The sequence below is a fragment of the Halichoeres trimaculatus genome, unplaced genomic scaffold (assembly GCF_033239565.1).
Source record: "Halichoeres trimaculatus isolate MK-OKI-2021-1 unplaced genomic scaffold, fHalTri1.1 fHalTri1_scaffold_16, whole genome shotgun sequence".
In the NCBI taxonomy this organism is placed as follows: Eukaryota; Metazoa; Chordata; class Actinopteri; order Labriformes; family Labridae; genus Halichoeres; species Halichoeres trimaculatus.
This window is the reverse complement of record NW_027437194.1, coordinates 5,273,329-5,297,367: the sequence shown is the minus strand read 5'-3', so window position 1 is coordinate 5,297,367 and position 24,039 is coordinate 5,273,329. Positions and strand designations below refer to the sequence as shown.

Here is a 24,039-nt window from a genome sequence, read left to right as displayed (position 1 = left end):
ATACTGCAAGTGTCATTTTGTTCTGAGGCTGCATTGATTTTTCTTTAACAGAGTAATGGAGGAACACTCGCGAGGAGATTGCCTGCGCTGTTTTACGACTTTAAAGGGCGATGAACATAGAGCAGGATCTTTCTCTGCAACATCTCCATTAAGAGGACAAACGCTTTCAAGCCTATAACTGTTCACCTTTGTAGACAAAACCCTGAGGCTTATACATACTTGTAGCATCAGAATAAAAGCTAAACAAAGCAAAAATGTCTGGTTCATGAGCAAAACGGGCATCTTACTGAAGAAAAAGGTATGAATTCTAAAGATATTTAGACATTTAGAGGCACAGTTTGCCGATATGAACTTGACCCAAACTGATATCAGTGCCTTTTGCCATGCTCAAAGGCTAGCTATTCATCTCGTTAGCATCTTTACCTTTGGGTGGTTGCTCCTGTTTTTTATTTAGTTTGTGCCGATATTTTTTTTGCGCTTACTTTTCCGAAACTCTTGGTGCTCTAGGAAGATGGTTTGCATCTGTATTTTTAAAAGAAGTGTTGTTTTGCTTCACCTCTCGTCACCTGTGCTCTGAAGTCAAGCAGCAGCTTCCAGTTTCAGAATATGAAGTCAGTGTGGAAGTTGCAGTTCATCAGGTGTCCACTTGGGGGTAGCTGAAAAAACATTGGAAACCTAAATTTTTTACCTCCTGCTTTAAAAACAGTATTGGTCTCATAAACTATATAAAACGGGGAAATGGTTGTTGCAATATCACTTATTTGTTTCGGAAACGTCTCGTTAGCCTCGTTTCCACCAAGCAGTTCACTTTGGTTCGGCATGACACGCAATTCATGGCGTTTCCACTGACTAATCCCGGGACAGATCCCCAAATAACTGAGACGAGCCGTCCCACTTTTTGGACCCTTCTGTAGGGATGCCAGTCTGAACCGAGCTGGTCACGAAAGGTGGAGCGACAACACTGCAGACCGTTGATTGGTCAAAAGGATCGTCACTTCCTGTGCGACAGCGGCTGCTGTATTTCTACTCACGGCACACAACCTTCCCTGAAACAAAGCTTAATTGCGTTTTGCAACAAGGAGCCACATGGAAATCACAAATAAGATGCTGGATGTCTCCCATGTTTGCTCTTTGTCTACTGTGCCATGCTGCTATGGCGTCACGCTGTTATTTAACTGGTGTGGCTATTGGCGTCCAGCATACACGCTGCCTGCCATGAGAGGGCATGTTTGGATGTGGAAACACAAACAGGACCAGGCTTGTCTGAAGCAACCTGTACCAAACCGTACTGATCTTAACTGGACTGCTTGGTGGGTTTAGAAGCCACAAGTCAGCAGGGGCCATATTGGAAATGAGGTGGGCTTTGAGCCTCCACACTAACAGCGACAGGGTTGCCCGCCTGTCAGTCAGCTGAGCTGTGCCTCTGATTGGTTAAACTCATGATCTTAATATCTTCTAAACTGCTGAGTTATTAAAAGAAATCACTTCCTGTAAAGTGTGTGCTGATAGAAGTCGGCTTTTTTGGCTTGGTGTGTATATTGTTACTACCTTATCGGCCTTTTTTTGTACTTCTACATGGCTTCATTTCTACCAACTGGAGCTTATCACTTAATTAGGTTGAGTTCTTCATTTCTCTATCAGAACACTGTGTGCGAGGGATAATTAGTTAATTTGAAGTTATTAAATGATGAGCTTTGCCCATATAGGGCATGGTTGATGTAACTGACAGGTGGGCACCCTGTAGTGGTAAGCTAAGGGGCAAAAGGTGTGTCTCTCCGCCTCATTCAATCTCGAATTAAACTAGGTTGAGTTTGGCATTTTCAGTATGACAACCAGCCAACATTAGGCTTTAAATATCTGTGTTAGAAACAAACATTCTGGAGACTATGAACTTGTTTTATACAGTCTATGGTTGAAGCTCGGTGGTGGTACCAACTGATATTATCATGATAATTTCCTGCATGTATTTACCGTATAAGGCTGCAATAGGATATGTAAGGATATGACATTGCACGAAACGTTGCACTGAGTTCCAGTTCTGCTCACATTTAGTTGCTTCCACCGCCTAAACTTGAAGAAAACTGCTAATACTGAGATGGAAATGCATCCTGTCACAGTGAAACACAGCTGCTATAAAAAATAAATATTTTGGTGGGGGTATTGAACAAGTCATGCATGATTATGAATATGTAAAGGCTCTCATCTCTTATTCATAGCTGAGTAAGAATATCTCCCCATGTCTGCTGCAGACTGTGCTGTGAGTGTAGTAAACAAAGCAGCTGTAATTCAATGCGATCTGATGCAAATGATGACATGAAGTCTGTAAGAACACAAATAAGTTTTTCATTATTTTATATGTGCAGATTTCACCCCTGTGAAGTGATTTTCCACAGTCAGTGTTTTTGCTCCCTCAGAGCAAATAGATGAGAAAGCTTTGATATAACCAACACTGTGTGTTTGTTTTATCATGTGCTGAAGATGCCAGCGTACGTTGTAACGGCTTTGTTTCCCAGTTCTCCATCTGGCCCTGGGAGGTTTCACAGGCCTGGCCGTGGTGGGTTCGCTGCCTGTGAGTCGGTATTGGTCTGTTATTGAGCTTTCTCAAATCTCCTCATATTAAAGGGACCACATGTGGTCAGCGCACATGTTCTGAACCATGTGAACCTTTCTTAGCATTTACTTTACGGCTGCTTGATGTGAAGTGAATCAAAGCTGTAATAAAAAGCTGGCTCGTGCAGCTGCACACTTATCGTCTCCCACTGCTTGGAAATAATCTCATCGCTGAAGATAGGTCCAGTGTTTTATTCCTGCCCACTCGTTGCCTCTTTTTTTTATCTTTTCTCATTTGTTGTTTTTTTTACGGCTTCATCACACTGAGTCATTTTCAGCTCTCTTGTGATTTTCTTTGTGTGATTATGTAGATTGACTCCAAAACAAGCTTGTTAGAAATACCCACGGTTTAGTGTGCAAGATTTTTGTAAAAACAAAAGGAGTCTCTCAGTTTCTTCTTTCTTCTTTTTACTGCTTCAAAATCTGCAGAAACCTTTTAGATGTAGCTGAAATATCTTTAATTTAGCTGCTACTTATTATAGGGCAGTATGTGGGGCATGAGGACAGGGATATAGACTTGAAAGTAAAGAAATTTGAGTTTGGGAGATTATTTCTTTGTTGTAACAACTCTCCTTGTCAATAAATCTCATAACCTTGGAAAGTTTTAAAGGTGTGAAAAATATTGATACAGCAATTTATCGCGATACTTTGACCTGTAATAAAATATTGGTATTCAACTCTCAATATCAATGTTTTTGTTAAAGTAAAAATTCATATTTTAGGTGAGTTGAAGGTAGGGCTGCACGATTATCGCAATCGCAATGTCAGCACATGCAGTTACGTAATCGCAAAAGAGGATATCGCAATCGCAATGTCAGGACATGCAATTCAGATTTTTCTCCATGATAACCAAGAAAGTCTGTAGACTCATCATGACACAACTTTTTTTATTCAATCGTAAGCACAATCGTAATCGCAATATTGTCCACCTAATCGCAAATCGCACCTTTTCCCCAAATCGTGCAGCACTAGTTGAAAGTACAATATGTCTTCTGTTCCTCCACTGCGGTAGATGGCGCCGAAGAGCTACTCTGTTGTATGTTGAGTATTGGCAAGAGCCTCTCGATAAGCTACACACCACGGTACTTGGGTCATGATACGATAATATGACGATATCACAATATTGCGATATTCTAAACAGTTAACTTTTTAAATTAATAACAGCTTTTATATTTTATTTTGTTTGAAATAATGAAAGTCAGATGCAGAGTTTCATAAAAACACTTAACTTGAAAACATAAAGTGCATCAAGTTTGTCACTTAAACTACTGTGACATTAAACTTACGTTGCAAAAATTATTGTCTGAAAGACGTGGTCGGTTGGTGAAACTGATAAATGTCGGTGTACCCAATATTACTCATAAAAAAACAATATTGCACAAAAAATGACTATGATTATTAATTTATCAGTCTACTACACTGAAAAATTAAAACTTAAAATGATTTTAAACTCACTGACCCAAGAATACAGATTATCTTACAGTTTATAGGCAACATACAGCCGAGTAGCTCTTTGGCGCCATCTATGGCAGTGGAGGTATGGAAGACTTTTTGCACTTCCAACTTACCTAGAATATGAACTTTTATTTTAACAAAAATATTGGTATTAAGAGTTAAAATGTCGATATTTTATCATATACTTCTGAATCAATATTTTTTCACACCTCTAATAAATATAATCTCAAAGTATATTCAAGATATTTTATTTCTAAACTTGATGATGTGGGTTTTGATGCCGTAAACATCAATGTTTTCTCTCTGTTCTGGGGTCAGTTAGTTTAAAATCATTTAAAGTTTAATTTTTACAGTGTAGTAGACTGATAAAATGATAATCATAGTTGTGTTTTGGGCAATATCACATTTTTCCCAAGTGACATTTATCAGTTTCACCAACTGGCCACATCTTTCAAACAATAACTTTTTGCTGCACTAATTTAATGTCTCAGTAGTTCAAGTGACAAACTTTATGCTTCCAAGTTAAGTGTATTTATGAAATACTGCATCTGACTTTCATTATTTCAAACACAATAAAATAGAAAATTTGTGTTTAATCAAATAGTTAACTGTGTAGAATAATATATACAATATAGTGATATCGTGATATAACCGTATCGTTAGGTTCTTACAATTCACCCCCCTAGAAAGTTCATTTCCCTTTTAAGGAAGATTCATCTGTGGAATGAGCAGCAGAGCTAAATTTGTGGGTTCCTCCCTTTAAAAATTTGCCAAATCTTCTCCAAACAGCTTATTCTGCCACTGACTTCTATAATTTCAAACCACACCCATCACATCTTCTAGCGAGGCCTTTGCTTAAGTAACTATAGACATCTTTCATAATAGGTGCTACCCCCTGCACCTGCTACATGAGCAATCAGAGTTGGCACGCACGCAGAGATCTAACTGAGAAGACGGCGGTTATTCTGCCCGCGGTATGAAGAGGCTTCTGAAAAAAAACCCCACCATCTTTACTCATATCCTGAAATGAAATGAGACATTCAGGGTGGAGCAGAAGCGGTGCCACACATTTCACAGAAGATGAAAAAAACGCCCTGAAAAACTCCCAGAGCAATGAGCATTAAAAAAACATACATGTTCAAGAATTGACATTAAATTATTCAAGACAGTTTAAATCTATAATCCAATGGTTTCCAGTTAAATAAATTCATATTTTTGGAAAGCTGGTTCATACTTTTTCAATGGTGCCACATTTGTAAGTTTGTGGCTTAAACCCATGAAAAATTCTCTGTATCTTCTCTGCCAATGCCAAACAGCATCTTCTGTTATTGCTTTTCACTCTTGATTGAGCTTCTGGTGCCCCCAGGTGTTTACGTTCAGGCAGACAATAACTTCTTGTTACTCGGCAACGAAACATCCCCCCTCTGTGTTCTCCAGAAAACCACTCGGTTAGAGATGAGCCAGTTATGTAACACGTGGCGGGCTCGTATCAGGATGGAGTCCTTCCTGTTGAAGATAGATCTGATCTCATCAACCTGTAGCAGCAGTGAGAGCAGGAGTATTCAGTGTGAGAGGAAAAGCCTGACATGACTCTGACAGAAGAAGGGCAGGGTGTCACACAGATCTATTTCTGATCTGAAGCTCTAATCGAGCCCGACAGTCTGAGTGTAAAACATGAAACACAAATATGTTTGATCTACTCTCTCATTTACTGGCATCACGTCTGCCAGCAGGCTTAATTACACCCTGCTGCTGTTTCTTCCTGTGTGATTTTTTTCTTCCTCTTCACAGTGAGCTCCGTCATCGCTCATCAGCAGTATGATTATCTCCAAAGACTGACACCTATTGGCAAGGCAGCGTAGCAATCTGCAAGGCAGTATTTCCATCCACTTCATGAGAACATGTAGTTATTACACTCGAATGATGGTGGTTGAAGAATTCACACGAGACATGTCATGGCAGCTTGAGAGCCGTGGCCCCGGATTCACCAGATCCACGTCCTAGCTTTTCAACTTATAATGAACGTCTGTGCAGAGCTATCATTTACAGCCATGTTTACTTCATGGACAACAACACAGCTCAACTGTGACCTAAACCTCTGAGAATGATACTGATATTACTATCGGAGAGCGCAAAGATTCAAAATTTGTCCCCTGATTTGCCAAAAAATATTGATGATGAAAGATCACAGTATTCTTCAATTAAAAGTGTAAACTGATTATTTATTGGTGTGATACCGTCTGATACCAAAGCCAAGGTATCATGTTGGTGTTGGGACTTCAAAAGTTGAATCAGTGCATCCCATAGACTGTAAAAAAAAAAAGGACGTCATCTAGCTCTGCTCGAAGGTCTCCACAAAAACTGCTCCCCCTGGTGGCTGGCTGCAGTTTAGGTCAAAAAATCTATCTCCCCAGTCATTCCAGATGGGCTGTGGTCAAACTTTAAAAAATTAATACACCTGGTAGAAATGTTTGTCACGTCCATTTGTTTTGGTGATAGAAGATATTGTCAGTCTGAAAAGTTTCATTTTAGCAGTTATACCAGGTTAAAAACAAGGCTTTACGTCACGTTTCATGATGATTGACAGCTGCCGTTCTTGTGTATTTTTTTCGGGGATTGTAAAATATGTTGGAGGTAGAGTGGAAGTGATTTGGCTTCAAATTCGTTCATGCTGTTCACCCTAAATACAGTTAATGGTGCATCCTTTATTCAAAAATTAGTGGCTGCATTGGGGTATTTTTTGTGAATTGTGCAACTTTTGTTGACAAAAAAAGTCAAAATGTATTAAAAAGATTAAATTTCTACATCAGCATCCCACTAAAGAAATACAGAAATAACCTGAAAGTGTTCAGTTTTAATGGCTTAATGATTTCTGTAGTTTTTGATAATTGATTGAGCTATTGATAATAAATCTAAGTGTTAAATTTTCATTAAAAATAAGTCTCTACTAAATTCTGTTTTGTTAACTTATATATTTATTTATTTGTAATTTATTTGTAATTTATTTTAATTAATTAATTAAATATTTGTTTATTTTCTTTGATTAATTAATTAATTGATTAATTTATTTATTTTTCGCAATCCTCTCCAAGCACAGTTAACTTGGACTACTTAAATTCAAGCTTTTTTACATTTTTTCTTTAAATATAAAAATCATAAAACTGGTCAAAAAATAAACAAATTCACCATCAAGGATTATATTTTTTAGTGAATCCCTCTTTCTTCAACTGTCCATACCCATAAAATGCTAATTAAGGTAAAGGTAAGGTGCTGAAAACAGTCCTGTGTAGCTAACCATACACCTGAAAGTATTTTATCTGCACTCCTCTCTTTTAATTAAATAAATCCATTATTTAATGTTTTATGTTATGATTTTATTTTATTTTAGCTGTGCTTTAAGAATAAACTTGCCTTGTCGTGCCAAAAACCATCAGCTCTGTATGTTGTAATGATGACAGTGATATAAATTATCCCACCATTTGACTCATGTAAGGTTAATTCTTGAGTTCAAAGTTTTTGTTAAATCCAGAGTGTGTTGCATAAGAGTTAAAGAGCTTTTCTTCTGTAAAATAAGAACAAAACTTTCTCTGGAAGAACAAAGAGTCATGTGTGTTTGGTGGTCAATAGGATTAATCCATAGCATGTTGGCGTCCTATTGGGTGGCTGAAGTAGTTCAAGTCTGTGCAGTTACTGTATCCCAGACCCTGAAGCTGCAAACACTCATCTAACCAGGACTTGTTACTTAAGCGTGTCTGTCTAACTCCTCAAACGTGGATTAACCTCGTACTTTATGCTATTTTTTTGTCACATGAAAACTGTGAACATGCTGCGCCGAAAAAGTGAGTTTTTCATTTTCCTGGACAGTGTTTATTCTGTGATAGCGGACAAGGAAGAGCGCAGGGAAGAGCTGACGCCGTGTGAAGAGTACCTGCAGGTGCTGTGGCAAATGAAGATGACGAGTGCTGTAAGTGAGCAGAGCTTCTTGAAGAATCAGTGTCTGCATTAAAAACATTCAGGTTCAATTTGGCAAGAGCAACAAAGAGCACTGTGCTAAGGCTGTCAAATGGGTATGCTAAATTTCATTACCTTCCCTCCTTCTAAAATCATCACAGTATCCAGCATTTATTTTTTTAAACGGTTGATGAAACAATCTAAAATTTCTTCAGGTGAATTGTTTTTACCAAAAAAGCAGGCAAGATAATATGGAAAGCTGCTAAAAAATTCTCAAAGGTCATTTTTAAAGAGGGGGTATGATACTTTTTTAAAAGTCTGATACCGTCTCTCTGGTATCTCTGCTGTAGTTTTGCATGTTTCAAAGCTAAAAAAAAAGAAAAGAAAACAAAAAAAGAACATTTCTAAAACTGTTGTTTTGGAAAAGCCGTGTTTCAGTCCATCTTCATTTTTAGCTGCTGTCTCTTTAAGGCTCCCAGCTCCACAAACCCCCTGCCCTCTGATTGGTCAGCAGTTTGGAGGCCTGTAGGGGGCCAAGCAATGTTATTTTTTTACGTACAAACCAAATCCGTCTGTTGTACCATGTATCGATTCACATAAAATGAAATGGTACCACGTTTTGATACCTTAACACATCCTTGTGACTGTGACAGGAGTGGAAAAGTAGGCGATTTTCCATACTGAACATGAACACAGCATTGCAAGTTTATATTTTGAGAAATAAATATGTTACATTGGAAAAACTTTGATATTTTATTAAACAAATTAATACTTTTTACCACATTAACACACAGACAAGTACCAAAAATTTGAACCATTGAATACCAACTGTCAGGTACTGGGCATCTGTACCATATTGTTTCATACGTAAAAGGTACCCACCCCTAGTCATTGACCAGATGGGAGATCCTTACAACTTATACTTACAACTTATTCTGTTTTTATTAGTTGTTAATTTACATTCATTTTTTCTGTTATTTCTACAACCAAGATTCAAAGTTAGCATTGCATTAGACGGAAGAAAGCAGGATAAGATTTTTCTTCAAGAAACACCACTTATCCTTATATCAACAGAATGTTGAGATGTACCACTTTGTCCACAGGGGGCGCCAGATACAACCAAACTTTGTTTCTTGCAAGAGTTTTAGCATTATTTCTTACCCCAAAAATATCTTACAATCCTATCAATGAGTTTATTCAAGCTCTTATTAATACACCTGCTGAAGTTACGTGACTTTGCACCTCACTTATGATGTCTCTAGTGCCTCTAGTGCATTTTTTCTTGTTGTTTACTAAGACAGGTTTTGCACCAAGTCAACAATAGCCTTTCATTGTTAGTCTGTCTATCATCTATGATGTTGAATCAGTTACACTCCTACTCACTGCTTCCGAAATGTGACCACATGCTCAGGAATTCTTTGTGTCTTCTGCTAGCATTACTCACACTGAAATAGGGCATCAAGGAGGCTGAGCTGGTTGAAATTTCCAGCGCCCCTTTGTGGGCCAAAAGAGAAACTACCTGAAGCACCAAGCTAATGTTAATGTTTGAGAGAATGTTGGACTTGTTGTTTCCAGTTGTGGGACATCGTTAGCTTAAACCATTGGACAGTGGTATGACTAAAGGGCTGACACGCTGTAAAATAAAGAAGTCATTAGAGGGCTCTTGCAGTTTGAGTTTCTTCTTTATGTCCATGAATGACTTGACCACCCTTCCAGTTACTGTGACTCACCGTTGACAGGCAGCAATTTCCTGTTGCTCCACCAGCCGTAGCAAGCTTTATATCTTCATCGAGTGAAAGGACTACTCACACATGTAGAGTGGTTTAAAAGCAACCAGGGTGCAGCACATGCAGAGCCCTCAGAGTGAAAGAAAAAAAAAAGTGTTTTATGAGCACAGGAGGATGATACACGTGTGCGCACGCCAACACACATTCTTAAATTTCAGACCAGCAGAGGCGTTGTTTCTATTCATATCTACACGGCATGCAAACAAGAGCTCGTACACATGAAGTCGCACACAGGGCCAAGCAGCTGTTCATATTTTGAAGAAGGTTGGCATGAGTGTGTGTTTTAGCCTGGACATGTGTGTGTTAGCTTGTGTGTTCTTTCACAGGACTGGTAGTGAAAGATAATGAGTTGTAGGTCGTTATCCAACATGACAAAAACATGATATTCTTAAATTTGAACTTAGATTTCCTTCCTGTTTTGTCTTCTGAGCATTTCACACGAAGAAAGCATTTGTTTTCCTTTGTTGGATAAATCCTCATCTGGCTGGGTGCACAGGGGCCTGAAAAAAATCCTTCTCAACCTTTAATAACCCAAAGAAAAACAGCTGAGGAAGCTAAGCACATGATCATCAGTCTTCATTTATGAGTTTGTTCGAGTGTTGGAGGCTATACTGTTCATTTCCCTGTGACTCCTCTCCAACACAGAGGTTACACCGGGCTACTGGAGCATTGTTCTGCCCCACTGTCTTACACAAAGCTCAGTGTGTGTTTCAAAGAGGGTTTGGCATCTCCCACTAAATATTTGCTCTAGCTGCTAGACGCCCACTGATGGGAGAGTCAGTGAAGAGCTGCATTGAGCAGCGACTGTAGATCTCACTGGGTCTGCTCTGAATCATCTCTCTGGTTTGCCTCCAGGGTATCCAGCCATTTTGTTTGATTTGATGAGGAAGGGCTATTTCCACAAGAATTTCACTTTTGGCTAATTGTTCAATGTGGAAGGACACCAAGTCTGGAAAACAGTTTCATTCCTCCTCACACCTCCCTTTCTCACAGCAGTTTAATCTCTGTTAGCCAATGAAGCTCCAATAAAAATAAGAAGACATGGATAAGCAAGTTGGGCCTAAGTCTGGTGTCAGCTCAGCTCGCAGCCCCTTGAGGCCTTATCAAAAGGCCATCAAAGGCTCTTCTTGTCTGCTTTAGTCTTATTGTCACTAAGCATCCGTGACACACCTTATAAACAAAAAAGTCCCCCTTAAGCAAGTTTAGGCTAAGTCAGTTGGCAGCTCAGCTCGCAGCCTCCATAGTACTAATCAGCAAAGAGCAAATAGAGACTCCATATCAGTCACACATGTTTTCAGTGTTCAGGTAATCTTCCTTCTTTTGCACACCTTGTGCACCTAAAAGACTCCTACAAGAAAACAAATCCAGCATCAGCTCAGCTCGCAGCCCCTTGAGGCCTCATCAAAAAGAGAATCAAAGGCTCTTCTTGTTTTTTTTCAGTCTTTATGTCATCAAGCATCTGTGTAAACAAAAAAGTCCTCCTTAAGCAAGTTAAAGCTAAGTTAATTGATAGCTCAGCTTGCAGCCTCCTAAGGCCTCATCAGCAAAGAGCAAAGTACAGGCACTGAGTAAAATCAAGAAGTCACTCAATTTTTTCAGTGTTTAGGTAATTTGCTTACTTTTGCACACCTTGAGAACCTAAAGGACCCCTACAAGAAAACATTCTGGTGTCAGCTCAGCTTGCAGCCCCCTGTGGCCTCTTCCAAAAGAGCACCAAAGGCTCTTCTTGTCTTTTTTCAGTCTTAATGTGGCAAGCCATCTGTGACACACCTTATAATCAAATAAGACACCCAAAAGCTAGTCAAGGCTGAGTCCATTGGCAGCTCAGCTAGCAGCCTCCTAAGGCCTCATCAGCAAAGAGCAAGTAGAGGCTCCAATTTAAATCAAGGAGCCACCAATTATTTTTCAGTGTTCAGCTAAATTGCCTTTCTTTTGCACACCTGGTGAACCTAAAAGACTCCCACAAGAAAAAAAATCTAGTGTCAGATCAGCTTGCAGCCCCCTAAAGCCTCATCAAAAAGAGCATCAAAGGCTCTTCTTGTCTGTTTTCAGTTTTTATGTCATCAAGCATCTGTGACACACCTCATAAACAAATAACATACCAAACAGCAAGTTAGGCCTGAGTAGGTTTAGCAGCTCAGCTAGCAGCCTCCTTAAGCCTCATCAGCAAAGAGCAAAGTAGAGGCGCCAAGTAAAATCAAGAAGCCACTTAATTTTTTCAGTGTTTAGGTAATTTGCTTACTTTTACACACCTTGTGAACCCAAAAGACTCCTACAAGAAAACAAGTCTAGTGCCAGCTCAGTTCACAGCCCCCTGGTATTCTTCAACCCTGGAATATTGTTAAAAACAGTGATTAAAGTATAACTTTGTTTTATTTTGTAGTTTTAGTCAAAAGCACAGTTTTTTTGGAGACTGTGTCCCAGTGACATTCAGGTGCAGCTCAGTTTCTTAAAGATAGTAGAGTAAAAGAAACATGAAACCACTCAGTAGACTTATGGAGGTGCAATACAATCAGCACTTAAGTCACAAATTTCCACTCTGGAACAATCAATAGACTCCAGGCCTGTGCATGCTCATCATTGGTTTCATTATTCTCAGATTTTTGTCAGCAGTAGCCTGTTCACCCGGGTCTAATCTGCTGTCCTAACTCATGACAAAAGGACAAAAGCATCCCAAGGCTTCTTGTCCTATTGTCCCCCCTCCAGCAGAACATCTGTCCTCTCCTCTCTGCTGGATCCCCCCTACTCTGGCGTGACGTCTGCTTTTCTTTGCCTCAATAAGTTTCATATGAGGGAGACACAATCTGGAAGCCAAGAACTGAAGTCGCAGTACTGCATTTTGTTCAACAATTGATACAAAACTTTTCAAAATAACTTAATCTGACTACAGATTGTCAGGAATAGTTGAATTTTTAGAGTTAGATTTAAAACGTAAAGCTACAAATTTGTTTTTTTTTTTTTCCCCAAGCTGTTTTTGGAGTCAGAAAACTCTCTAACACCACCAGTCACATTAATGAAATCTACTTAATGATCTTCTGCCTCTTTTATTAAAATCATCTTAGATCTTCTTGATCAGCTATTTCCTGTTAATTTTCTTTTCAGTCTACCGAAAGGAACCACACGTTTTTTTTTCTACTCTTGTATTTTTAACAGCCTATTGATTTTTGCTGTGATCACCAGAGCAGTAAAGTGACCTCTGCAGAGGTGCTAAGGTTGTAATAATGCAAGAAATAACCCCAGGAGGAACAGGGCTGGTGCTTGTTGTAAAGTATGTCTCTTCCTTTTCTTTTTGATGTTAGCTTAGATCTCTTGATATGTTTTTGCAAATTCCTGTGTCATCTCTTCATCCTGTAACTGTGACAACTGTGGGGAAGGTTATTTTTTTTGTTTTCTGCTTTCCTGCAGGTTGACAGGTGCATTGTTAGGAGAACCTGTGTGTACGTAAGGAATTTTAAGACAGATACAGAACGTTTATTCCAGAGTTTGTGTATGGGGACCCATCTGGGGATCAGAAACAAGTTTTGTCATAGTGTTATAATAGCTGTGGTTTTACTGCTCTGTGCTGCTCCCTGTGGAATAAAATATAAAAACAGGAAGACAAATTAAAATGCCTCTATTTTGGTTCCGAGGCAAATGCATCCACATGCATCACAAAAATTTTCTGAAGAAGACCCCAGACTGTAAAGAGTACGTGGGCTGAAATAGCACCAAATAATTTAAAAAAGTGAATAGTTTATTGTCTTCATTTAGATACTGTAGTTTGTTTCAGAGGAAAGCATTTCAGTTTAGAAAATGCTGGTATAATTCTTGATTTCTGAAATATATAAAGTCAATTACATTGTGGCAAAGCATGCTAACAGTTAAGTTAGCTGAGATGGATTTGATGCTAAAATAAGCTAACAACAGCTGTCAGTCATTTTTAAGCTAACATTAACATTTGATATGGCACAGTACTCTTCTTTGTTGACATCATCATATGGAGGTGTAACCATCTGTTCAAAATGAGGCATATAATTTGCTTAGCATGCTAGCATTAAATTTTGCTAAGAATTAGCTGCCACCAGACGCTAGCTAATATAGCTGTTAGATACTTTTTAGGTAACATCGTTTAATATCGTCATACTATACACTTCTTGGCTTACATCTGTTTTTATTAGTGTTGCTATAAATGATAGCCTGTGGCTAATCAAGCTTATGTAATGTTATCTAGCAATCAGTTTAATGCTAGAATTAGCTACCACAAGACATCAGCTAACAAGCGCTTTCAGGCATTTCTTGTCTTACATTATTGTATTATAATGTCAAACAGTACAACATGTCTTGCCACAGATTTTAAAAGCAAGTTTACAGTTAGGATGGCAAGGAATTGGTTAAATGCTAATGCTAACAACTGGGATTTAGCTGGTAGTAGCATATGAGATCTAAATAGTATATATTTAACTCATCATAAGGGGCTGAATGCGGCTGTATTTTTAGCTAAGCAAGCTAACAGTAAAGTTAGCTATGAATTGCTTTAATGCCAGAATTAGCTTCCACTAGAAATGAGCTAACAATGGCTGCTAGTCACTTCTTAGCTAACATTATTATTATATATTGTCAAATATTAGGAAAAAAGGGCAAAAACTTGCTAAAAATTGTATTTACAAGTTTACTGTCAAGCTAATGATGAATTGATTGAATGCTACTTGTTAGCCATTAGCGCTAATGAGCTCTCAAATGTCTTTAGTTGATAAATGGGCTGATTACAGCTAGCTGTTGAATCAAATAGCTTTGATCATTTTCAGGTTAGCCATTTTATACAGTTTTTTAACTTGAATGTGATGTCAGAGGAAAACAGCTGCTGTCAATAGGACCTGTAATGTCGTTGCTAAGCTAAATAATGTGCATTATTTCAGCTTAACCAGCAGTCTAATACATTAAACTGCACAATAATCTCCATCACCAGTTGGGAAGGGTTGAGGTCAGGAGACTGATCCTTAAACAGGCTCGTATTTGTTTTCCTCCAGCACAAACGCAGCCTACACTTATATTTTTAGTAACTGCTTATTCTCCTTTGTTCTCCATTTGACCCTGCTCCCCAATTTCCCGGATAATAAAAAATATTTAGCTGCGCTGTTCAGTTTGTTTTCTTTCATGTACTACCACAATAGCACATGAATCGGAGTAAGTGGGATTGTGTCCTGAAATAACAAGCAGAACTGGGCTGGTTCGCTTCCTGAAGGGATCCCCCGTGCTCTCCCTCCTGCAGGAACAAGGTCAGGTGTCAGAGGCCGCGTCTAGAGTTGGAGCAGGAGTTATTAGTCTTTCAGCACGGGGCCCATACATGGGAGAAGGCTTCACACAAATTCCTTTGCAGGTTTAAAAATGAGTCGAGTAACTGTTCAGCCAACTGTGACAGAGAGCCTGGCGCTGTTTAATTTGCATGCAGAGCACACACACGCTAACTTATGTAACTGGAGGGTGAATCATTTTTAGATTTTTGACGTTTGTTTTTCTCCACTATAGAAATATGTCTCAGAATAGACACATCACAAAGAGGCGTCCTGCTGTTTCACAGTGGTTAAGTCGGGGAAATGAAATGTTGTGTTTACCTCTTCTTACTGTGACGATCATTTCATAAAGAAACAAAAATAGAAACTCCATCATCAGTTGCAGCTGCTACTTATGATAATGCTCAGCGATGAAGTTGTTGTAACTTATTCACTGAGGTGTTTGAGGAGTATCAAACCAACCAGTTCCTCAAAGAATTATACTCAGAAATCATCCTGTTTGTTTACTACTTGTAAAATGGAAGAATCTGTGAATTTCTGTGAGTGTGGGAACACATTTGGACTAATGAGAATCATATAAAGCTGTCTGACTAGACGAGACTAGAGACAAATTATCATAATTTCCTGTTCCTTTGATTGGTACAAGTAGGGTGGGATTCATGGGTTGCATTTCTTTAAATCTTTTCATTAAAAAGAAGAGTGTTCGCCCATCCCCCATTTTTCTGTAGGGAACACTTAAGGAGACCTAAAGATGTCAACTTGAGCCGTGTTTCCACAAAATGCACGGCATACTGAGACGGCGGCACTGACTTATCCCGGGACAGATCCCCAAATAACAGAGACAAGCCGTCCCAATGTTTGGGAATCTTTTGTATGGGTGCCAGACTGAACCGATCCGCTCTCGGAAGGTAGAGCTACAACTTTGCAGACCGTTGATTGGTCAAAAGAATCGTCACTTACCCCGACAGCGGCTGAATTTCTCCTTCACTGAAACAAAGCTTGATTGCACTCTTTATCAAAGAGCTACATGTCAATCACAGAGAGGACGAAATGCTGCATGTCTTCCATCTGTGCTCTTTGTTTACTGCGTCGCGTTTTTCTTCTTCGTTGGATTTATTAGCGGGGTCCAGCTTACAAGCCGCCTGCCACGAGAGGGAAGAGTTTTGCTGTGGAAACGCAAACAGGATCAGGCTTAACTGGACCAAACCGTGCCAAACTGTACTGAACCGAACCAGACTGCTTGGTGGAAACACGGCTTTATAAGGGTGGGAGAAAAAATCTACGTATAATAGTATCGTGGGTTTTTGTTTCACAATTTTAAATCTTAGTTTTTAGATAACACATCTTTTTTTTTTTTTTTTTCAAATTGAAATCCATCATTTTAGTTTTTATTTGCTGAGTTGGAAAAAAAGGTGAGATGTCTGATCGCCTAAATACATCCTAAAAACAGACTCACATGTGACAAAGTCTGTACAGTCGTGGCCAAGAGTATTGAGAATGGCACAAATTTTGGTTTTCACAAAAGTCATTTTTACACGACAGGGAATGATTTTGCTCGTCAAACTCTAGAGGTAATAGGACTTGAAGGGGTGAGAGAAAAAAGAGATTCACCCAAGTAACAAGATTTTTTGTTTTAAGATACTCAAATCTAGGGATGTGCGCGACTAGTCGTTTAATCGTTTAACCGCCTACTCATTTATTAAACGTTTAGTATTTTACTAGTCGGTTAATCGCTGCACGCTTCTGCTTCGGCTGCTTTATATACAGGGGGAGCAGACAGGGAGAGAACTGCTCCTTCTCCCCTCCCCCCATGCTCCCCCCACACGTCACGTAGGGGGCAGGGCATCGAAGTTTGGGGAAGAAAGTTTGGAAAGGTGAAGTGGGGCTACCGCGCAAGAAAATCAGCAGTTTGTCAGTATTTCGACGCAGCAGATGACCACAAGGTCGCCTGTCGGCTGTGTAAGCAGACACTCGCTTATAACCACTCTACCGGAGCGATGAGAAACCACATCCATAGTAGACACCTCGATGTTGACCTGCAGGGCGGAGATGGTGAGACCGGGCTCGGTCACACAAAAACACCGCTAAATAAGGCTCTAGTTCTCATCGTGTCTCTTCGTCCTGGCAGACTACCTGCGTTTGTTTATATTTGGCACGCTGCGCGCGCGGACTGATGCACTAAGCTGCGAGCGCCTCGTAGCCAGCTGTGGCTATATGGCTATCTGCGGAGGTAGCAGAAACCGGCAGAGGAGCAGGGAGGGGGTGTTTGGTGTGAGCGCTCTGGGCTTCTGCTGAACAAAAACACTGCTGTAGGGGTAATTTCTGCCCTAAACCTTGTGATAGGACCCAACTTGTTCCATCCCGGAATATCACTTTAAGTGCTAGGGTTTTCAGGGAAATTCTATTCTAGGCTACTATGTTGTATATTTGGAATTGTCATGCTGCTGCATCCAAGTTTCATACTGAAACAGAATTCATAATAAATGCCATGCATTGCATTGGCAAACGCATCAGAAGTGGATTTCTCTTTAATTTGTTCAACTTTATTCAGTCAGTTGTTGTTACATCAATCAAATTTAAATTAACAGTTTGTCCTGAATGTTTGGGCTAAAATAGCTCCTAAATACACATTTGCATTTAAAACTTTTAACTTAATATGTGTATTAAATTGCAAGTTTTCTTTTTTATAGACTAGTCGACTAGTCGCAAATAAAATTTGAGACTAGTCGGCTAGGAAATTAGTCGAAATTCCCATCCCTACTCAAATCAGAATTCTAAAAATGACTTTTTCCAGCAGAGGGTGATACGTTAATTTCTGACTCACAGTTGATGTGCATATTTAGGAAAAATATGGCTCCAGATAGTAGATCGTCTTCATCATTCAACTGTTTCACATGGTCTGGTTTTAAAAAAGCAAACTAAAAATTACAAAAAAACTGAAATATCAAAGAATAGGAGTTTAGATTCAATCAGTACACCAAAAATCATCAAAGACCCGAATCCTGAATCAGAAGAAGAGCATATTGCCCCAACCCTGACAAGTTACCTCCATAACAACTGAGGCAGCAAACGTTTGTGCCATTCTCAAAACTTCTGGCCACAACTGTAGACATCATCATTCTACTTTTTCACATGGTATTCAGCCCATTATTTTATCAGCTTATCATATCGGTAGATTTTTGCGTGTTGACCAATATCTGGTATTTTATTTTAAGGCCAATATCGACCGATACCGATAACTGTCCGAAATTATTGTGCATCCCTAGATTAGTGACTATGAATAGAATATGTTAGGGGTGGGAGAGAAATGGCTATACCATATATTGGGATTTCTTGTTTGGCAATATCAAAATTGGGATTTTTTTGTCAATTTTTTTTTTCCAAATTCTTTATTTCTGTCTTTGTTAAGAATCGGAAGGAAAGTTACCACTTTTTTCCAGCAGAGGGCAAAATGTTTATCTCTGACTCACGTGAAGTGCATTTTATGGGAAAATACGGCTCCTGATATAGTCTGTAGACATTATCAGTATCATTTAACTTTTTTACATGGTCTTATGTTAAGAAAGCAAACTAAAAGTTGTAAATATCCAAGATTTTCAGTAAAAATCAAATCTGCACCCAAAAATTGTAATAGAAACGAATGGCGAGAATAGCATATTGTCGTATTTCTCCTTAAAAGTCAGGTGTAAATCTACCTGAACCTCTAAGTTGTACCACTGCGTGTCATAAATTTCTTACAAAATGCTCAGAATATTCAGGACCCTCTCTGCAGCCTGTCGTCAAAGCTGGAGGTCGGTGTAAGTGCAAATAGACTACAAGACTTTGTACTCTTGTCTGACACACTTTCTCATAATGTGTTGTTGTCTCTGACATTGGCTTCACTCTAATTCATAATTCATTAATCTGCTCCCTCCTCTGCAGTCGAAGCTTTTGTTTATGACTTTTCCATTTTAGTCCAGGCTCCGTATCACCTCCTCGTCTCATTTGATACCAGCAAAGATTCATGAGCTTGGAGTGTGGAGTGACTCATCATGCTGCAGATCATAATCTTTACTTTAAGTGTGTTTTTGTGGATTTACGATAAACCAAAGTGAAGAGTTTAAGGGGTCATAGCGGTGCAGAGGAGCCCCCTCCTCTGTTTAAAGTAATCTCCTCCCATGTAATCCCGCCTCTACTGTCAGTTCGACTCCTTTCAAACCTCCCCCCTCTGTTTTCCTCTCTGTCCTCCTCTCATCCCACTTACTCCACCTTACGCCTGATGGAGCATTCAGCCTGACTGCTGCAGGCAGCCCCGGCCTCAGATTTGGAGTGAACCGGTTTCTGTGTCGCTGTGCTCCCTCTCTGGCTCATCTCTGGGATTCCTGCACAAACAACCGGGAACTACTTTTCTTGTTTCTTTTCTGTGTCTTTGTTTTTGTGTGGGAGTGGGGTCAGCGGACATTGTTCCCAGCTCCCACACACAATCTTCACTCTCTCCGCTTTGGATACCTGGGAGATGGTCTCCTGTGGCTGCCTCCTGTAGCCTGACCTCAGCCTTTGGTTTTGCTTGGACATTTTCTGGATTTGGATGGTTCAAAAGGGTACACATTCCTCACGGAGACACGCCGGATAAGATGGTGCCCCTGCAGAAAAGGGTAATCTGAGTTATGCGTGTGGAGGAGTGTGGGGGTATTGTGATTGCACACTGCTGGTCTGCATGCTTTCTTCCAGGAAAGCTTTGTGCCTGCTTCTTGTGATAATGGAGTGAGTGCAGCTTGATTCTTTTAATTGGCACACAGGCCTGAGAGCTAGCGCGCTGCTTTTAGCGTTAAAGTGGAAAGAAGCTGTTTGTAAAGGGGAAAAAATGACGAGGAAAGACAAATACACAAAGATGAGTTTCTCCAGCACGTCATGTCAGCTCTTTTGTTGTTTTATCTTCTTATTCTTCTCTTGAGTGGCTTGTTGATGAGTGAAAGAGTCTAACAATGCTCACTGCAGAGCTCCTCTCACTCTGAGTAATCCCCATTGTTGCGTTTGAGTGCTTCAATTAGGACTTTTTTAATGCGGGCCTGCTCTTTTGAAGCGACCTCAGTGATTATATCAAACAGAATAAGCTTAAAACAGCTGCACCTTGAGTGTATTTTAACTTGATGTTTCTGCATGCGCTGCTGAGGTTACAAGTTAACTACCTACTTTTAGAGCTACCTGAAAGTGTTGCAAAGACTGAATATATCTCACTGCATTCGTCACCACAACCACTTCCTATGATACGAAGAAGCTTTCAGTGCGGAGACGCGTCGAGCAGTCTGAGAGCACTTTGCGAGGTCGTCTCGAGACGACACTTCTCACAGTTAAGGTGTGGTGCAGGAGGAAGCAGGACTAAAGGGGGCATCCAGACATGGGAGAGGAGAGGATGGGAGGCTGCTGGAGCTACACGAAGGTTGATTTTGTTTGGGTTTCTTAAGCTTCGATGTGTCTGTGTTAATTCTTCTTCCAGATGGAGAGCTTTCTTCTGCTAAATTTAAAGCCAAGCAGCAGCTCACTTTTTCCTTCACCGGTCTAGATGTGAATAATGAGCTCAGCTTGAACAGCTGTGTTTGGTTATCAGACTTAGAGTTTGCCGTTTTTAAAGCCGATAGTTCAGAATACAGATAAGAAACCAACTCTTCAGACTTTTACCTCTGTGTTCGTCAAAGTCCTGGCATTTGACATAGTGACATGCTTCTGTTTGAACTATATGAGGCTGCATCCATCTCTGTGATTACTGGCTGTGAATAACACATTGAATGACACATTTATGCCTGACTGCTCTGGTTGAAGGGTCACAACACATCAAGCGCAAAGCTGCACAATATGGAATAAGGACAAATATGGGAAGAGCGTGTGAGAGATGGCAGATACTCTGGAGTGCTGACACCAATTAACTCAAAATTTCTTATTACCAGTTATCTAAGCCAATCTAATAGTTAGCTTGACTGCATCAAAATGTTGTGATAGATTAGCCATCATGCTGAGGCCTCTATCTAAAGCCTGGTTTTACTTCCAGGTTGATCACACGCCGTAGTGGCTAATGTGTCTGCAGTGAGGGTAGTGTCGTCGGTTTGATTGGCTGTTGCCAGTCCCACAATGTGTCTGTCTACTGTTTTTCTACAGTGATTTTAAGTAGAGTTTTTGACTGACTCCAATTTTTCATGATATGTATTGCAGATACCGACCGATAACACTACCTTTCTCTGATTCTATTGTAAATAGAGATGTCCCGATCAGGTTTTCTTGCCACTGAGTCTGAGTCATGATTTGATTTTGAGTATCTGCCTGTAACGAGTCCCGATCCAATACATTTCAGCCCCAGCTTTAAGCTGTACTCACTTCTGAGTCACCAGTTAGCATGGTCACTATTAACACCAAAAAACGGTTGCCGGTAACGACCAGAGCAATGTACAACGGTACATTTTGATGCTGCTAACAGGTTGAACTTTTAGTGTTTAAAGAACGCTAACTTGTCTGGCTGATTGGAGCTAACGCTGCTTCTACGGTCACAATGCCTCCATAGCATTCAACCAATGGTGTGACTGCAGCAAAGTGATGTAATGTCTGATTTCGATTGAGTCTGTAACGTCGTAATCAGCTCTGATTTCCGTGATCGTGATCTGATCTGAACATCCCTAGCTGTTAATAATAAATCATATTTGTTGTATTAAACCAAGCCCTTTTCGAGGAACAGTCACTTTACAAATATTGCCAGACGCTGTTTTACTATCATTACTTTCCAAAGAGAAGTAGTCCCACACAGCGGACATGTTTGCAACGTGGTTTGATTTACAGCAGCTGTAAAGCATGACCGATCGGATCAGGACATCTATAATTCTAAGTGTATTATACTTGGTGTTGATTAAATGACCATACCCCAAGTCTTACAATGAAGAACAGGAGGGGACATCTGAAAAGATGAAATGTACAGCTGATGTGCTGCAAGTTCGGAAATGTTGTCAATACAAGAAACACGATCTTGCCCACCTGACCAATCACAGGGCTTGCCGTTGTCTTTCATCGTGTGGTTACATTTGAGAAGAGGTGGACACTGGCTACAGGAAACCAAAGCATAAACTACGTTGTTGTTTTGACGTAGAAATATAGACCAGGCTTAATCGTTATAATGTGCACCTGCTAGTTAAGAAATAATTTGTTTGTTCGTAATTAAACTCACAGGGAGAGTGGAGAGTGCACAGGATTGAAAAAAAGTTTCCTTTGTGTTAATTCAACAGATTTGCCCTTTATAAACAACTGTTGGCTTACTCATGTTGAAGCGTGTACCCATTAGGATACCACTATTTTCCCCAGTCTCCGTCCCTCCTCTTATACCTTTCTGTCCATAAACACATCAAAGACGACCACAAATGTCAAAACCATAGACTGTATAAAACATGGACGTAGTCTCCCCGACGTCACCCATCTGTTTCTGAAACAGTAAATGAAGCACATCAGCTATAGCGGCCATATTGGTAGTGGCAAGGGCTTTGCATACAGCTATAGGGTGATTGTCGGTCACATGACCCTGAGCTGTGCCTCTTATTGGGCGAGCTTGCGATCTTAATATCCTTTTAACTGCTGAGTCAGAAAAAATTTCACCCCCCGTACAGTGTGTGTGGATAGTAAAATTAGCGACTCAGACAGGAGACATTTTTTGAACCAGACTGTAAATAGGTTAAATTCTGTTTTGACTTGGTGTGTATGTTATTTCCTGTACTTCCGGAGCCAGCCTCAAGCGGTCACTCAAGAAACAGCAGATTTAGGCACTTCAGCATTGTCTCATATTCTTAGACCAGAGGTTGCGGCTCGGTCAAAATGGCTGAAAGGCATGTTCAGTTTGTAAAATTGCTAAACGTCAATTGGTGTAACCAATGTTTCTCATAAAAAGTCTGATTTTTCTTTAAAATGATACCATTAATATGATTTCCTCAGCCTGCAACACTGTAAAAAAAAAACAGAGAAATTTGAAATGATTTCAAACCAACTGACCCAGTTGCAGAGATACTGACTCGCTCAGTCCAACAAAACCCATTTTATCAAGTTCAGAAATGAACTATTTTAAAGATACTTTAAGATTATACTTTATAACAAACTTATTTCATCAGTACACTGCCATAACTTGTAGGAAGCTGAATTATTTACTACTTTTCATGCTTTTGTGGTTAAAATACTGGACAGTTTAATGAGAAAGATTCTTTAATTGGTTAAAAAATGGTAGAAATGTCATATAAAATCCTATGACACCAACAGAAATGCAAACTACGCATTAAAACATGTTGTTCTGACAAGTTTAAAGCATATTTTTGAAACCAACCCTTATAATATTGGACAACCAGTAGGGCCCCAACAGTAGAAAATCAAGACTCTGGGGTGCGTTTATTGAGAATGCTCATATTGTAATCCAAAACTGTAGAGTATTTGTTTACAGGTGGTTACTAAAAAGTGAATTCTGTGCTGTAAAATAAATATGCAGATGATTAGTCTGCAACAGTCTTGATTGCTGATGCATTTCCTTCTGACACAGGAAAAGCGCCCACAATAAAATCCTTATCAGGGTTTGATATGTGCCATTTGCTCTCTGTCACATTTTTGATCATGATAGGAGAAATGACACATTAATTTAATCACTGTGCTTTCTTCTCTCCTGCAGGATCAGTTTGACAACTTGGAGAAGCATACACAGTGGGGGATCGAGTATTTGGAGAAGTACACCAAATTTGTCAAGGAGAGATCAGAGATCGAAACCAACTATGCAAAACAAATTAGGTGAGTACTTGAGTGGATCCAGTTTGACTGTTTCCCTCCAGGTGGCTTGGAGAAAGAAACCCCCTTCCTCGTACGGCAGGGTTTGACCTAGTGAAGTGTCCTTGAAACAAGAGATTGGATCCTTGCAAGCTCATTATGAGCCGACCGTGACCTCTGCTTTCCCTGTGGAGGAAAAGTGAAGCAGTGATTCA

General features: G+C 39.8%; 1 protein-coding gene across 22 annotated transcripts in view; it reads left to right on the top strand.

The window, feature by feature from the left end:
• The window catches only part of fnbp1b (formin binding protein 1b), a 106,805-nt gene that overhangs the window by 7,900 nt on the left and 74,866 nt on the right, over nt 1–24,039 (top strand). For 21 of the 22 annotated variants that reach the window (XM_074689768.1, XM_074689769.1, XM_074689771.1 and 18 more), the window contains exon 2: nt 23,733–23,848. In XM_074689768.1, coding sequence (XP_074545869.1) covers nt 23,733–23,848 — 116 coding nt within the window. Of the gene's footprint in view, nt 1–19,401; nt 19,708–23,732; nt 23,849–24,039 lie in introns of those variants that run through there. The other variant, XM_074689767.1, reaches the window with a different exon arrangement.